At 47.2% G+C, this 14772-nt stretch overlaps 1 protein-coding gene across 1 annotated transcript in view; it reads right to left on the bottom strand.

Moving 5' to 3' along the window:
• PPP1R10 (protein phosphatase 1, regulatory subunit 10) overlaps positions 1 to 14531 on the bottom strand; it is a 15571-nt gene extending 1040 nt beyond the window's left edge. The window contains exons 1-18 of the mRNA XM_010848199.1: positions 13753 to 14531; positions 7560 to 7678; positions 6598 to 6684; positions 6313 to 6448; positions 5845 to 5896; positions 3750 to 3827; positions 3428 to 3601; positions 3144 to 3249; positions 2935 to 3047; positions 2360 to 2460; positions 1960 to 2104; positions 1725 to 1883; positions 1370 to 1616; positions 1159 to 1222; positions 861 to 1055; positions 649 to 724; positions 332 to 445; positions 7 to 166 (exon numbers count right to left, since the gene is read on the bottom strand). Coding sequence (XP_010846501.1) covers positions 7 to 166; positions 332 to 445; positions 649 to 724; positions 861 to 1055; positions 1159 to 1222; positions 1370 to 1616; positions 1725 to 1883; positions 1960 to 2104; positions 2360 to 2460; positions 2935 to 3047; positions 3144 to 3249; positions 3428 to 3601; positions 3750 to 3827; positions 5845 to 5896; positions 6313 to 6448; positions 6598 to 6684; positions 7560 to 7666 — 2114 coding nt within the window. The 5' untranslated portion in view covers positions 7667 to 7678; positions 13753 to 14531. The remainder of the gene's footprint in view (positions 1 to 6; positions 167 to 331; positions 446 to 648; positions 725 to 860; positions 1056 to 1158; positions 1223 to 1369; positions 1617 to 1724; positions 1884 to 1959; positions 2105 to 2359; positions 2461 to 2934; positions 3048 to 3143; positions 3250 to 3427; positions 3602 to 3749; positions 3828 to 5844; positions 5897 to 6312; positions 6449 to 6597; positions 6685 to 7559; positions 7679 to 13752) is intronic.
• Between the last annotated feature and the right edge of the window lie 241 nt (positions 14532 to 14772).

Raw genomic sequence — 14772 nt, 5'->3', positions numbered from 1 at the left:
CTATGGTATGGCCCAGGGCCAGGTCCTGGCCCGCCCCGCATCGGGCCACCCCGCATAGGGTCACCCGGGCCATCCCAGAAGGGGTCACCCCCCCGGGGCGGGGGTGGAGGACCCAGGAGACGTGGACCCACCGGCCCACCAGGGCCCCCAGGGCCTCCATGGGGACCTGTTAGGAGGGGGAAAAAAAGGGAGAGACAAGGTCAGCTACCTGAATTATACCTAGGGACCACCATCTCCCAACCTAAACCACCCCCAGGTCTAGTCAACCCTGCGCTGTTACCAGGCCCAATCCAGCAGACAAGCCCCTTCTAACCGCTTGCTCTCCACCTACCTGGCATAGGCCCCCCAGGTCCAGGGGGGAAGTGCTGCATGCCCTTGGGGCCCCCAGGACCTCCAGGTGGGAAACCATTGGCTATCGGACCAGGGCCTAAGAGTCCATGTGGCACTGTTGAATAAGGAGTGAAGCAGTCAGCAAGAGAATTCGAGAAGAGCGGCATGATGTCCTCCCGCTTAGGCACGTCCAGCCAGCCCTTCCCACCAACCTGGCAGAGTGCCACTCTCTATCCAGTCTTCCCCTCAACACCCGAGCTCCCCCAAGTCCACTGCCGGTCCCCTCGCCCAGGCCCGGGGGCTGGCCCTGAGCATTACCCAGCATCTGCTTGATCTTGTCTGAATAGTCTGCTTGCTTCAGCAGTTCTTCTGAGGGGTGACTGTTGGGGCTACCCTGTAAGGCAAGGACATTGAGGACAAGGTCAACAGAGAAGAAGGGTAATACCCTGAGGCGCAAGCAGATGGGGAGGCGAGCAGAAGGGGAGTGAAGAGCAAGGGAGGCAGGAGAGGGGCAGGAGAGAGGCTCGTACCATGATGGAGGTGAGGATCTCCTGCACGTTGATGCCCCCTCCTCCAGGACCCTGCGGGCTCTTCCCGGCGCCCATGCTCCCCATAAGATTAGCCAGAACGGGAGGCAACTTGGAACCACCTGCTCCATCAGGTGACCCACCGGCTCCCCCAGGTTCCAGGGTCTCAACATATGGGGTCTCATCCATGGAACATTCCTGGAAGAACAAGTGGACAATCGGGACCAACAAAGAATGAAGAGACTGTCTCACGTGAAAGAGGCATTAACAATCACAACCTCCATCAGCATGCAATACTCACCTCATCTAGGGGGATGAGCTTTGGAGGGATAGGCTCATAGGGCTCAGGATCCGGCTCATGAGGGCTGTCAGGAATGCCGCAGGCGATAGAAAAAAGTACAAGAATGACAGTCAAATTATTTACTCAGGCCCTCCACTTTCTTCCTAACCCCACCCCCTTCTGATTACCTCAAGGGCTCAATACCTCAGGGAGCAACCCCACTCCTGCTCACCTTTCCTTGTTCAGGAAGAGCTCCTGAAGGATCCCCTTCTCCCGCTCAGCCTGGATGTACCGCTCCTGGCTGTTGCTTCCAGGGGTGACGAGGGGCGAGGGCAGCACCAGGGGCCGGGGGCACACCCAGGGCACCTTCTCCTCCATGTTGTCATGGCTCAGACGCCGGGCAGTCTCAAATGCGTGTCGGTCTGACAGTATCTCTCGCTTAGCTGCTTCGCCAAAGTCCTTGATCTTATTCACGTTTACTATCACCCAGGAGAAGAAAAGCAAGAGGGGAAAGTAAGCCCAACCAAGTCCGTTTACCAACCAAGTCCTTCAACCCCACCTCCTACAGAGGAAACTGGATCGCTCACCTCGCTCAGTTTCATCCAGTTCAAAATAGAAATACTCTCTCAGCTTGCCCTCCTCCGGCCACGTCACAGTTTTCCTCTTCCTGCCTTTCCGGGTCAGCTGGCTAGGATCACTGGGACTCTCCACTGGCTTCACATCCAAAGCTCCTGGCTCCAAAGAGGCTGAAAGCAGAAGTGATTTCAGACCAGTCCCTTCCTTTCAAAGAACCCCCAAACCTGATCCAGGTTCTGAACTCACCAGTATCCATGAGCTCTGGGACTTCAACAGGGGGAACTGGGGTCCCGGGACGTTCTGTGTCCATAGTCTCAGGAGGTGCTGGCTCTGGGGAAGAAGGTTTGGCCACGCTTGGTTCTGTGCTTGTTTTTCCTTCAAATGGGCTTGGCTATTGTGGAAGAAAAAGAAGTCACTGGGCACACAGGAAAGGCAAGGTCAAGGCAGGGCAATCAGTTCAGGTTCTAGGAAGGATCCCGACACTTCCTGTCAAGGAAGACCACCTCTGACAACGCTCTGCTGCTGCCACCAGTCTACGTCTGAGACAACGTCTCTTGCATCCCCCAAGCGCTCCAAGCTGCTGGGCCCTTCTTTTCCCTGTACCTTTTCTACCTGGTCACTGGCACCTACTGCCCAGTGCCCGTACCTTGGCAGCTGTGGGTGACAGCACCTTCTTCTTCTTCTTAATTTTGATGCCTGGGACAGGAGCTGAATTGAGTGCATCCAGAAAGCCCAGGCCCTCCATAGCTGCAAAAGAAAAAAAACATAGCATCATCAGACCTCTTCATGAGCCTATTCTTACAAAGTCTGGGCAGAAAATTGGTCAATAGAAATTCTGCTGCCTGAATGTTGGACACAATAAGCTCAAGGTGACCAGGAAGCGTATGTAGGAGGATTTGCCCAAGAAATTCTTGTCATTCTTTCTTCTAAAGGCAGGTAAGCCATGGCTCTGGATATGAATCACAGCTCAGGTAAGTGACAAAGCCAGCCCCCACGAACGTGACAGCTGGGAGCACCCCAACCAGTCACTGAGCAGCAAGCCTCCCTAGTCCATCTCTCAAATCACTCCTAAGCCATCCTCTGAACGATTCCCATGGAGGGAATTTCTGAGGTACCCACGTCAAAAGACACCAATAAATCAAATGAAAATGGAGAAAAGCGTTTCATTCCCATGAAGAGTTGGCTCCCAATTCAAAGTACGTCCTCCCACTTTAGACTCACGTTGTGGTGGAATGATCTTCACTTTGATCTCTTTGGTGGCGTTGGGTGTTGTGTTGAGTGGTTTGTATTTCTTCTCTGCTGGCGGGGCAGCATCTCCTGGGGCAGCTGCAGAACTGTGAGAAAGGGAACCGTCAGCACCAGACTTGCCCCTTCCTTCTCCCTCAGGGCCACAGACCCCGACCATTCAGAACCCAGAATGTGCTCCGTACCTCTGACGCTTGAGGGGGATGGGTTTAAGGTTGTACTTGTCAGAAACCACCACTGCACTGGCATTCTTCTTCACGGGCACCAGAGACGGGGTCTCCAGCTCTAGTCCTGAGGGAAAAGACATGATGTTGGAGATGGACTTTCCCCCCTTAACCTTCATCTAGCCGTATAAACCCCCGTGACGCCTCACCCACTAATGTTCCGTCTTCTACAGTTACGGCAGAAGTCTGTAGGCCCGGTTGTGTACCTACCCACAGACCCTCCAGAGGCCAGAAGGCAGTCTTACCGGTGGAGCGGAACTTGGCGTGACTGGGCGCTGTGGTGCGGAGAGACTTGGGCTTCTCCCTCTTCTTTTCGGGGGCCTCCTCAGCCCGAGTCTCAGCCTTCACCTCAGTCACCGGTCGCTCAGGAGGGGTGGTTCGACTCTTTCCCTCTTCTTTCCGCTTCTTCTTATCTTTCTCTGTTGTGGAAAAACAGAGAAGAAAAGGATTTTATTTAGATGAAGAGAAAGACTGTCAGAAATAAAAAGCAGGCTATGGGCATGGAAGGCCACAACCCAGTGGGAAAGAAAGAAAGAAATCCAAGGGATCAAGGGCCAAAGAGCTTACCAGCAGGCTGGGTACTGCTCTGGGAGCGGATGACCGCCATCCAGTCGCTGACAAGGACTGAGGCCAATTTCCGGAGTTCTGCAGGTAAGAGAAAGAGGAAATGCCTAAGTAATGTAACATACTGCATGGAGATTCAAGTCATAAAACTAGAAGATGGCAGAATAAACCCGTGCCTATGCTCTTCCCCTACCCACTTATTACAATAAAATCAGGAGAAAGGTGGGCAGAGTTCAAGTATCTGAAGGGCTATTAGATTTAAAAAGAAACTGTATTAGTCTACCTCATCCTAAAGGGAAACTTAATGCAAAATTTCAAGGAGGCACATTTAGATCCTCTTTAAAAAGCATTTTCTAGGCAATCTTTTTTTCCTAGAATGCTGCTAGTGACAACAGCTTTTTAAAAAATCAATTAGATGTTGCAAGAGTGAAAAAAGAAATTGAAAACCAGACCAATTTAGAATGAATGAAACAGTTTATCTAGAGAAAAAAGATGGTCAGAGAATTTAAAGATAAAAAACAATTTATTTCTAAATACATGGGAGAAAAATTTGTTGCCTTTTCTTTCCTTCTGTACTTGGCAAATAACATCTCCTGTCTACAGGACCTCTTTCCGGGCCAACGTTCCAATTATGGGCTCATTCAATGACGAGATTATGGTAGAACATCAAAACAACTTTTCAAAACAGTCACAAAACCGGTAACTTCTATACTTAGTGCAGTGTGAACCCCAATGCATCCCCAATGAAGAAATATAATATCCTAACATGGCAATGGCACCCCACTCCAGTTCTCTTGCCTGGAAAATCCCATGGACAGAGGAGCCTGGTAGGCTGCAGTCCATGGGGTCGCTAAGAGTTGGACACGACTGAGAGACTTCACTTCCACTTTTCACTTTCATGCATTGGAGAAGGAAATGGCAACCCACTCCAGTGTTCTTGCCTGGAGAATCCCAGGGATGGGGAAGCTTGGTGGGCTGCTGTCTCTGGAGTCGCACAGAGTTGGACATGACTGAAGCGACTTAGCAGTAGTAGCAGCAGCAACATCTTTTGGGAGCAACTGATACTATGGTCCAGTGACACAGTTGATAAGGAATGTACAATTTCAGTATCTAAAGTCAGCACAGAATAATGAAGGCAGCGTAATTAAGCCAGCTGAAAGAAGAACCAATACACCCTAGCAGATACTCAGAAGATGGGCAATGATTTAACGGGATTTCTGTGTTATATACCACCCTACAAAACTACTCTGAGATGTCACAAAAATAGTGAAGTGCTCATTATATAAAAGGATGGAAAGCCAGGGAATATTTTTCACTTAGGCAACACAATGTAAGTTACAACAAAATCAAGATCGCTTATCCTGGAAAATGTTCCCAGGGTTTGCTGCTGCAGCTAAATGGAACTACAGCTAGGCCTGCTGAGGCCTGGATGCTCCCACCACACCAAAGCCATAGCCTCTTTCCAAAGGGACCAAACACATCATTGCCCACAGACAAAGAGCAGGCCTATATTCTGATCAGGAGAGCAGCTCTGCTGCAAGACTGTTCACTTGCAGGAAACTAGTATCCTTTGCTCCTGGATTACACCTTGGGTATAAAATCTGGGGTGAACTCTTGGATGGATGTAAATCCTTTTCTTCTCTAAAGAAAAGCCAGGGACTTCCCTGGTGGCACAGTGGATAAAGAATCTGCCTGCCAATGGAGGGAACACAGGTTCAGTCCCAGGTCCAGAAGATTCTACAGGCTGTGGAGCAACTAGGTCCGTGCGCCACAGCTACCGAAGCCCATGCGCCCAGGACGTGTGCTCCACAATGAAGAGTAGCCCCTACTCAACGTAACTAGAGAAGCCCCTGCACAGTAACGAACACCCAACACCACCAAAATAAATACATAAATAAAATAAAAATACAAAAAAGAAAAGCCAGAACTGTATGACCCTTGCCAGGAGCTCCAAAACCCTTTGTCTTAGAAAAGGAAAGAATCTCTTGCTATCAAAGCTAAGACATACCCCAGGAGTCGCGATTCTGCCATGCCCTAACAGCAGGGTGTTTACTGGGAAAACTAGCATATACGTTGTTAGGAAAGGACAGGCCCTCACCTTCATCGTCACTCGACTTGCTCAGCTGCTTCACCAGTTTGGCTGTGTTGTTCTAGCAAAGAAAGGGAGCAACAGGACGGTAAGTGACAGGAGGAAAAGCTGCCCCCTCAGAGCTCACCACCCCCAGACTCACTCACAGTCTCTCAACAGCCACTAACACCGCACACACTCTTTCTCTTATAAAGCCCTGGGAGACATATTCTTACTCTAAATCAACCCACTTAGGTAGATTCAATCACTCCCATTTTACAGATGAAAGAACTGAGGCTTGGATGTACACAGTGCCTCATGTCACACACCTATTAAAAGAGACAGATTTGAACCAAATCTTGATTCTAAATTCCTCTTTTTTTTTAACCATTCTACCTCACAGGTCCAAGACTGCAGCCACATCAGAGTGGATGTGGGGTTTTCATCTGTTAGGCTAAACCAAAAAGGAAGAATCAGGATTCTAAAGACCGAAGGTACCTGCTTGAGATGGTCAACAGTGAGGGGCAGGTGCTGCAGGGTCAGCAGAATTTGCTGTAAGAGGGGAATGTTGTTGGTCGTCTTCGAATACGTCAGCCAATTGTTAAGAAGCTTGTAACCACCGACGTCAATAAACCTGCAGACAGGCAGGAGGATCTGTGATGCCCTTCTTTCGGGAGTACACCCCACCCTTCTTGTCCCCCATCAATGACCAAAGAATTCCATGCCTCAGCACCCCACTTCTAACTACATCTCCCCATCCCAGTCACCCAGGTCCCCACTTACTTGATCAGTACTTCCGGTGAACGGGTCTGCAGGAGAATGTTCAAGTATGTGCACCGACTCACCATCTTTCGTGCCTCCTTCATCAGGCTGTAAAAGAGGAAGTGCAGTTAGAAATGAAGGGTGTCTAATCCGCAAGTGCCCAGACATTCCTGAGAACTTGGGATTCTGCTCCCGGGTGAGGGAATCACACAGGCCCCCAGAAGGATGGGGTGGGTTAGGGGAGATGTGGAAACACCCAGAAGAGTGGAACACAATGGAGGAGACGCACTGAGGTCTCCAATCTGGGGAGGTGGGTGTCCCTGCTTCCCTCACACATAGGACATGTCTGATGCTGCTTCCAGGTGAAAGCCTTTGCCTTCAATTACCATCTCTCAGGACTGACTCAGTCCTAAGTCGCTTTCTCTGGAAAATGTGAGGATTCCTGAAGAAGACATAACCAAACCAAGACTCCTGTCACCCGGCTCCTCTGCTTCCTTCCTTCGCTTGGGACTGTGGCTCTCCAAATATCCAGAGGCCATTAGGGCCAGGGGCCTACTTTACTATCACCAGTTCTAACATAATTGGATTTGAATCCTAGTCCACTGACTCCCACTCCTCAGGAACACACTTCACTATCTGCCTTAAGGATAATCATATTCAGTTCAGTTCAGTTGCGTCCGACTCTTTGTGACCCCATGAATCACAGCACGCCAGGCCTCCACCAACTCCTGGAGTTCACTCAAACTCATGTCCATCGAGTCGGTGATGCCTTCCCGCCATCTCATCCTCTGTCATCCCCTTCTCCTCCTGCCCCCAATCCCTCCCAGCATCAGTCTTTTCCAGTGAGTCAACTCTTCGCATGATGTGGCCAAAGTATCAGCTTCAGCATCAGTCCTTCCAATGAACACCCAGGGCTGATCTTTAGTCGTATTACAACACACAATATCCTCTACTCACAACAAATTCAAAGGGTACACACTCACCTGAAGATTTTCGAAATCCCATCCACACTCTTGACTTCCCCATCTCGGTTAAGGAAACTATCCAGGCCCTTGAGAAGCTCTTTGGGGTCTATGGGACCCGAACCCATGATCAAGGTTTTCTAAGAGGATAAAACAAATACACAGAATAAATGCGTGGCAATAACAGCTCCAACTGCCTCTAATAAATTCCATCTCTACATTTGTCAGATTAGCAGTGACTCGTTATTCAATCTACATTCAACTATATTCACCATTACCCAGATAAGAAAAATCAACACAGACCATTGTTTCCACCAAGAAAACAGCCCTGGCAAGTGAAGCACTGTGTTAACACTGACTGAAGGGATAAGAATTAGACTGGAAGACTGAGGCAGCACCTGTCCTCTTGCTCCAAGTGACATCCTTCCTAGGACAGCTGAACTTCACAATGTGTAACAGGTAAGGTTCACATTCCCAAAACACTCAACTCTCCAAGGCATTTTTGCTTATTATGTATGGTTTCTCCTTAGTTGTTAAAAAATCTACCTTAAAACACACACACCCCAAACTACTAGCTTGAGAAGAACTGGGCCAATCATGGGTGTTGGGCTAAGTGTCTTTCGTGAGTCAATTATTTTTTGTCTTAGCTCACAAAGAGTCAACTGCCAGAGGTGGCAGGATAAGGTATGTTTCCATCAGTAGATAATCGTTCTAAGTTGTAGGTCAAAGAGAAGGAAATAAAACTTGAAACAGATCCTCTCCCCCAGGGGGGTTAGAGGTGGCTCCCAGAAATCAGACAACTGGAGGTAACAAAAATCAAGCAGGTCTTTTTAAGCCTTGAAAAAAAGATCCCTCATTAAACAAACACTGCACAAGTTTTTATTGTTTCAAAGTTAAGGGCAAGATTACTTTGTGGTTTCAAAAGCAAAGAGGAGGCTCTGATTCCTAACTCCCCACCTAAATCAAACCACCACCCACTATCCCTGAGTAGGGCCTGAAATTAGATACCATGAAGGGAAAAAGAAAGGAACAAATAAAACCAAAAGATGGAAAAATGCCATTAAATTTTAAGTAGCTACTTTAGACCAGGTTAGAAAAGGAGTTAATTAAAAGCTAAACACAGCTGTTTTGGGACAGAGAAGGGTAAAGCCATTTCTAGGCCAGAACCCAAGTTCAAGAGAGGTAATTTAGAATCAATATATGGTTCTGATTAGGATTTTTATCCACAATGCCCCTAAACACTGGCTCCTGAGAGGCAGAACAGGCACCTTAGTAATATCGACATCTGGGAAACAAGACACTGGGCAGGAAGGTGGCAAGGTGAAAACAGCCTCCTGCACCCAGTGCAAAGACAAAGACAGGAAACAGTGGCGCTCTACAAAGATGACTATGCTTTCTGCAGAAAGCAGGCTTCTTTTAAGATCACGTCAATTAGTGATATTTAGTCTCAAGCTAAAAGAGAAAAACAAGCATAACAATCTCAACCTTTTACTCTTCCCAACAAAAAAGTCAATGAACTGCTAAATTTCCAGGTCCTAACAACCTAGGCCAAGAAGAGGCAGAGGCAGGGGTTGGGGGTGGCGGTGGAGGAGAGACTTGGTTCCCGAGACCAGAACCTGTGGGCTGAACACAAGGAGCGAAGAAAGGTGAGCACATCTGGGGTAACTGTGCTGCTGCTGATGCCCTGCAATCTCCACAAGGGCAGGTAGAACCTAAGGTCAGAGGAAAAAACATTCAAGTCCAATGCCACATAAATTAGAAGTCCAGAGGCCAAACCCACTGAAGTGGTGACTCTTACACACAGAGACAGACACGGGGATACAGGAATTTTCCCCAGGTAGTAAGCCACTATAAAGTAATATATAGACACAACAAAGGAATACATAAAACAGATTTCCCATGTGCTAGAGCCTGGAAAAGCAAGAGTGACTCCCAAGTAATATATATCATTAAATAACCAATGATATGCCATTTGACAAAAAGCTTTCTATGTAACTTCATTTCAAACCAATACCCCCTAAATATAGCTAGACCCTCAGATTCAAAGCCAGAGCTGAATACACAGCACCTTGGAAAAGTCCCTTTTGCACCACCAGTTAGGCCAACAGACCCATTTGCCCTACTTCCTTCACACACAGACATAAAAAAACCTGTCACCTGAGCTCAAATGTTCCATTGCTTAAGTGGGTGGGAGATCAGAGAACTTTCTTTCGAGGGAAACCAGTGAGCACACGGAGAAACTCTGTCCAGTGCCTTCTACTAGGAATGGGACCCAGGGACAACTTTTTAATTCCCAATCGTTACAAGCAAGAATAAAATAGCCAAGAAAAGCTAGAAAACAAAGCAGAAGAAATGTTAAACATTCATTTTGTACTAGTCTTCCTATTATTTATATTCTGGAAATATAATTAAACTTATCTCACAAACAATCATGTGGCTTTAAAATCTAGGTGGATTTTCTTATGATGGTTTTTCTTCAGGGAGAATAGCTTTCACTCGCTTAGAAGGACCCCAAGTGGCTTAAAACCTAACTGCCTTATTTTGAAATCAATACATTTAGAAAGAAGGTCCAAGGCACTCAAGTGGAAAGGAAAGAGCCTAGAACTCTGGCACAGGCCTACAGCAGAAAAAGGCAAAGGAGCTGACCAGGAAAGGAGGGGCACTGACCATGTGTCATAACATATCAGGATCCTGGAAGGAAAGCCTAAGGAAGTTTTCTGGCAACAAAAATAATCCAGGGCACGACATGTTTTGATTTCCTTGAAGGCAGAACATATAGGAGGCTGGTGGGCAAGCAACCTCTGGCATCATCTTTGTCCTAAACCTGGGCTCTCCTTTCGGAGAATGTTGCTGGCAGAGACATGCAGACACAAGGCAATGGGCACTGTTCCACCTTTCTTACCAGAGAGAAAATTAAGTCCAGAAGTGACACCAACTCCTGCCTCCAAAATACATTTTACTGAAGAGTTATCAAATAAGGTGAAAACTTATCTACCTTAGCCAGTTATTCCATACCCATCACCCATCAATCAGAACTGAATTGGTTCAGGACAAAACTTCTATGCAAGTTTAAATTCACTACTCAAAGGAGGAAGGAGTCCAAGTTTAACTTAAGAGGCCTCAGCACTTCTGGAAATGAAGGCCTTTGTAGCTTACATTCCCCACTTCTAAGGCAACTGATGCATTTCCTAGTCTGTCTCCACAGTGAACTGAATTATGTCTCAGGTGATTCACAAGGTTGCACCTCTCAAGTTCCTCCCCTTCAAAATCATTCTGGAAACCTGGTAGCCCCTGCCCTCCTCCAAAGCTTATTTGCTTTTCAATAAAAGTGTAAATTCACTCCCCAACCCAAAGGACAGGGTCCCAGGATACAGCTCTGGCCACAAACTCTAATGATCAGGTTGTCCGACGTTCTCGGGATGGATGTGGGTCCCCTAGAAGACCTTTTTCCCATCTCCCACGTTAAGGCAGATCTTCTTTATTATAATCCCCTGCTCACTAGAGATCAGGAACCCCAGTGGGTAGAATGTTCAGCTCCCAAGGTAGGTATGCTGCAGAGGCACATGGTAAACTGCTTAAAAGATAAAAAACTTGTGGTCAATAGGACATGTGGAAGAGTCCCTCCCACCAATCCAGAAGTTGAATCATTGAGAATCCATACCCAAAACAGTAGCCCTATAGTCTCACCAAGTCAGCACAAAGCAGTTGTACAGAATTGCTTTCCAATTCTGCCTAGACCCTTCACGGCTTCAGGGCAGGACTTCAAAAAATGAAAACTGTATGTAGAGTCTGATTAAGATTTGACTTGGAAAAACTTGAGAGGAAGAAAAAGGTAAGAAAGGGACAAGACCCTTAACACCACCCTCAACTCGGGCATGGTTTTCAAACATGCACCAAATGCTACAGCACTGCCCAAGTTGAAAAATGAGGACATTATTTTCCCACTGTTTTTAAGGAATTTTAGAGGGAAGGAAAAAGAAATTCAAAAAAGGGTGGCTCTTTGGAAAAAAAGAAATGAAGATTGTGAAATTTAATACCAGAAAGGTTTTGCTTACCAGAAACCGTAGCTGGAATCCCCCTGCCTTGAGCTTACACCTGCTGCCTCCTTTCCTAAAGATTCACTTCTCATCTTAGTACCAGTGTACAGGAGCTAAGCAACTGGAGAACTGTGACACAGCACTGAACACAAAGAGCTCACCCCCAAACCCAGAGGCGGGAATAAGGGCCATTTAGAAGTAAGTCCTCAAGTACCCACTCTCCCCCAGATTTCCATTATACAAATCGACCAAACGCAGGAGGCCCAAGGACGGACTGATTCCTGAGCACAAACGGCACATTTCAGGGTCATCAGGCCCCAGCTGTTTACTCCTGTTACTTTCACCATCTTTGTGTCTTTCCCCAGGATCCCCCAACACACACTCACACACACACACGCCCCCGCTAAAGCTTCCAGTCCTAAAATACAGCTGTTTGACTGGTTTTCCACCCCAGGCAACTAAAGCAGGGAAAACTTCCAAGCAGTAGTGATGAGTGAGAAAGGGTGAAAGTAAAAGCAACAGGCTCGGGATCCTTATATACAAAAACTAGAGCTGCCCAAGGAGACAGCTTCAAGATCTAATTGCTACAAGCTTTTTTTTTTTTTTTCAAGATAATGGTTACAAAAGGTTAAAGAACATAAGGAAAATGGCTTTTCCCGTCTAGCAGCAGCGTGCATGAGGAATCCAGAAGGCATCTGCTCGGGGGCGGGGCTTCGAGGGTGGAGAAAGGAAGAAAGCTGATTACATCACCTTTCAGGGCGGCTCCTCCCCCTTGACCAAGTTTCTAGGGCGGCCCTAAGCTCTGGATGGCAAACGGGGAAGGAAAAACAAAGAAGCTGGGACGCCATTTTGTAATGGAGAAGAGGACTCAAACTTAAAGCTATCCAGGCTCCGCCGGTAGCTCTTTACATTTAAAAACACCTTTTTAGTAAAAAAGAAAAGAAAAAGGCAGCCCCATCCTGAATAGTCTGACCTATTTTGAATCAATAAGAGTTTTGTGAGAATACAAGCAATTAAAATATTTAAAAGAACAATTTTCTGCGGGGAGGAACGGAATTTGCAATTGAGGTTCAACTTGCTACTAACGACCACCCACCGCCCCCCCCACCGCATCTTCCCTATAAAGGGAAAGGGGGGGGTGGACTTGGACCCCTCTCAACAAATAGGGTTGAGGTGGGAGGACAGGAGAAAAATGGGTCAAGACACAACCTGCAACGCCGCTTGGAAGACAAAAGGACAAAGAAAGTCGCCATATTGAAGCAGGGAAGAAAAAAAAATTCCTTTTAACGACACAAATCTTTTAGATAGCATTCAATTGCACTAAATGGCTTGTAAAATTAATACGCCTGAATTCCACATTTCCCCAACCTTTCCACCCTCTAACTGTATTCCCCCGACCAGAAAGTATCAAGTTAAAATGTTACTTTTTCTGCTTTTAAATAACCTATGCAATCTGCAACAATTACAAAACATTCTTTACCTCCCCAGCTATCAATCTTGTATGTATTGGCACTAAGATTATATTTTGCCCTGAATTACGTGTCTTGCAATCTTTATTCCTAGATTGCCACCTGAATTAACCACACAAATATACCCCAAGCATATTACATTAAAATTGAGAGGAGTTAACAATCATTTAAAAATATACCCAACTATCACTTCTCTCCGCCCATCTCCTTACCCTGCAATCTTTATGTACAGATTGCTTATTAATCTGGCAAATTGAAAAGCGCCCTGCTTGTCTCACACACAAAGAAGTGGGACTTCTGGGCCACAAGATCCACCATCTTTTGTATGTGAGCTCATTAACCCTTTTGAAGACTGCTAACGAGAGGAAGGTAACCATTCCTCCTTATAAAAAGCAAACACTTATAGCTTTGGCAGTCTGGAAATTGGCTGGATTACCAAGGGTTTACCATCAAAATGCTAACTCGCAGGCCCTCCCTCCACCCTCTCCTTGCCTGCAGCAGAGCAGGGAAGAGGTAGGTGGTAAGGGAGAGAGAACACTGTTTTAGACCCAAAGGCTCTTTTTAATGGAGATTAAGTGACCGGATCGGTCCTTCTCCAGATCTCTATTTGTTCTATGGTCTCATTTCTTCCTCTCATTATTTTTGGTTTCACAACGGGAAACGTTGATTTCTTGTTGCAAGGCTGGTTTTTGAAAATTCGACACTTACTATCCAATTTTTTTGCGACGTCAGCACCTCGGGCTCAGGGGGGGAGGGGATTAAAATTTTGGAGAAAAAAATAAAACAACCAACCAGGACCCAAAACTCAATTATTTGGGGGGCCTCATTGGATCAAAAAATCTCTTTAGAAAAAATAAAGGCCAACTCAGTATTCATATCCCCCCCACCCAACTCCATTTAGGGAGGGGGGTCGTAGAAAAAAAGTTCTGAGTGGATTAAAAAAAGTAAACGCTGGATGAGTGGACTTGGGTGAGTTTGGGAAGGGTGGGTGGTTGATTATTTTTGAAGTTATGTGGTGACGGTCCTTCGGCCACAGATTTCAAGTCCCAGGCAGCGTGGGCTGGTGGGGTGGGCAAGATAGGTGGGAAGGGGCAGAAGACACAAGTGGTTGGGCTGGTGGCTGCTCTTTTCCCTTTCCCCCCTCTGTCTGGATCCTTTCAAGGGCTTAGATGTTGCTGCGGCTTGTTTCTTTTCTCCTGGTGGCCGGCCTGTCTTTCTCCGAGAAAATTCAAACCTGGGATAAAAGGAACACAAGGGAGAAAGATAATCAGTACGGGCTGCTATTACAACACCCAAAAGTACCATTTTTGTTGTCCCCAAACACTTCCATGTCCCACCCCGAACACAGCCGCTTAATACGAGTCATGGCTCTCAACTGAGCCCGCGTTTGACCCGTTCCCCAGGCCAACTCTCCGAGCAAAATGTTACCCACCAACCGACAAAATGGCAACACTTACCTCTAAACGAACCCCAGAATGGCGGCTGCCCGCTCGGGCGGAGTCTTTTATACGAGGACACCGCCCAATGCGCCCAAACGTGCTAGTGAAACGCCCTCTTCGCGAGACAGTATGCGCGAGGCGTGAATTCATTGGTCAACCCGATAAACCACTCACCAGCTGATTGGATATCCAGCCTTAACCTTCGCTCAGCCCCTTCCCCCGGGCACCCTCTTCCGCCTCCTTCCTTGGAGGGGGGTGCCCCCGCTAACGCGTGCGCGTGACCAAGCAG

The sequence above is a fragment of the Bison bison genome, unplaced genomic scaffold (assembly GCF_000754665.1).
Source record: "Bison bison bison isolate TAMUID 2011002044 unplaced genomic scaffold, Bison_UMD1.0 scf7180017864260, whole genome shotgun sequence".
NCBI lineage: Eukaryota > Metazoa > Chordata > Mammalia > Artiodactyla > Bovidae > Bison > Bison bison.
The sequence above is the reverse complement of the archived record's forward strand: the minus strand, read 5'-3'. Positions and strand labels throughout refer to the sequence as shown.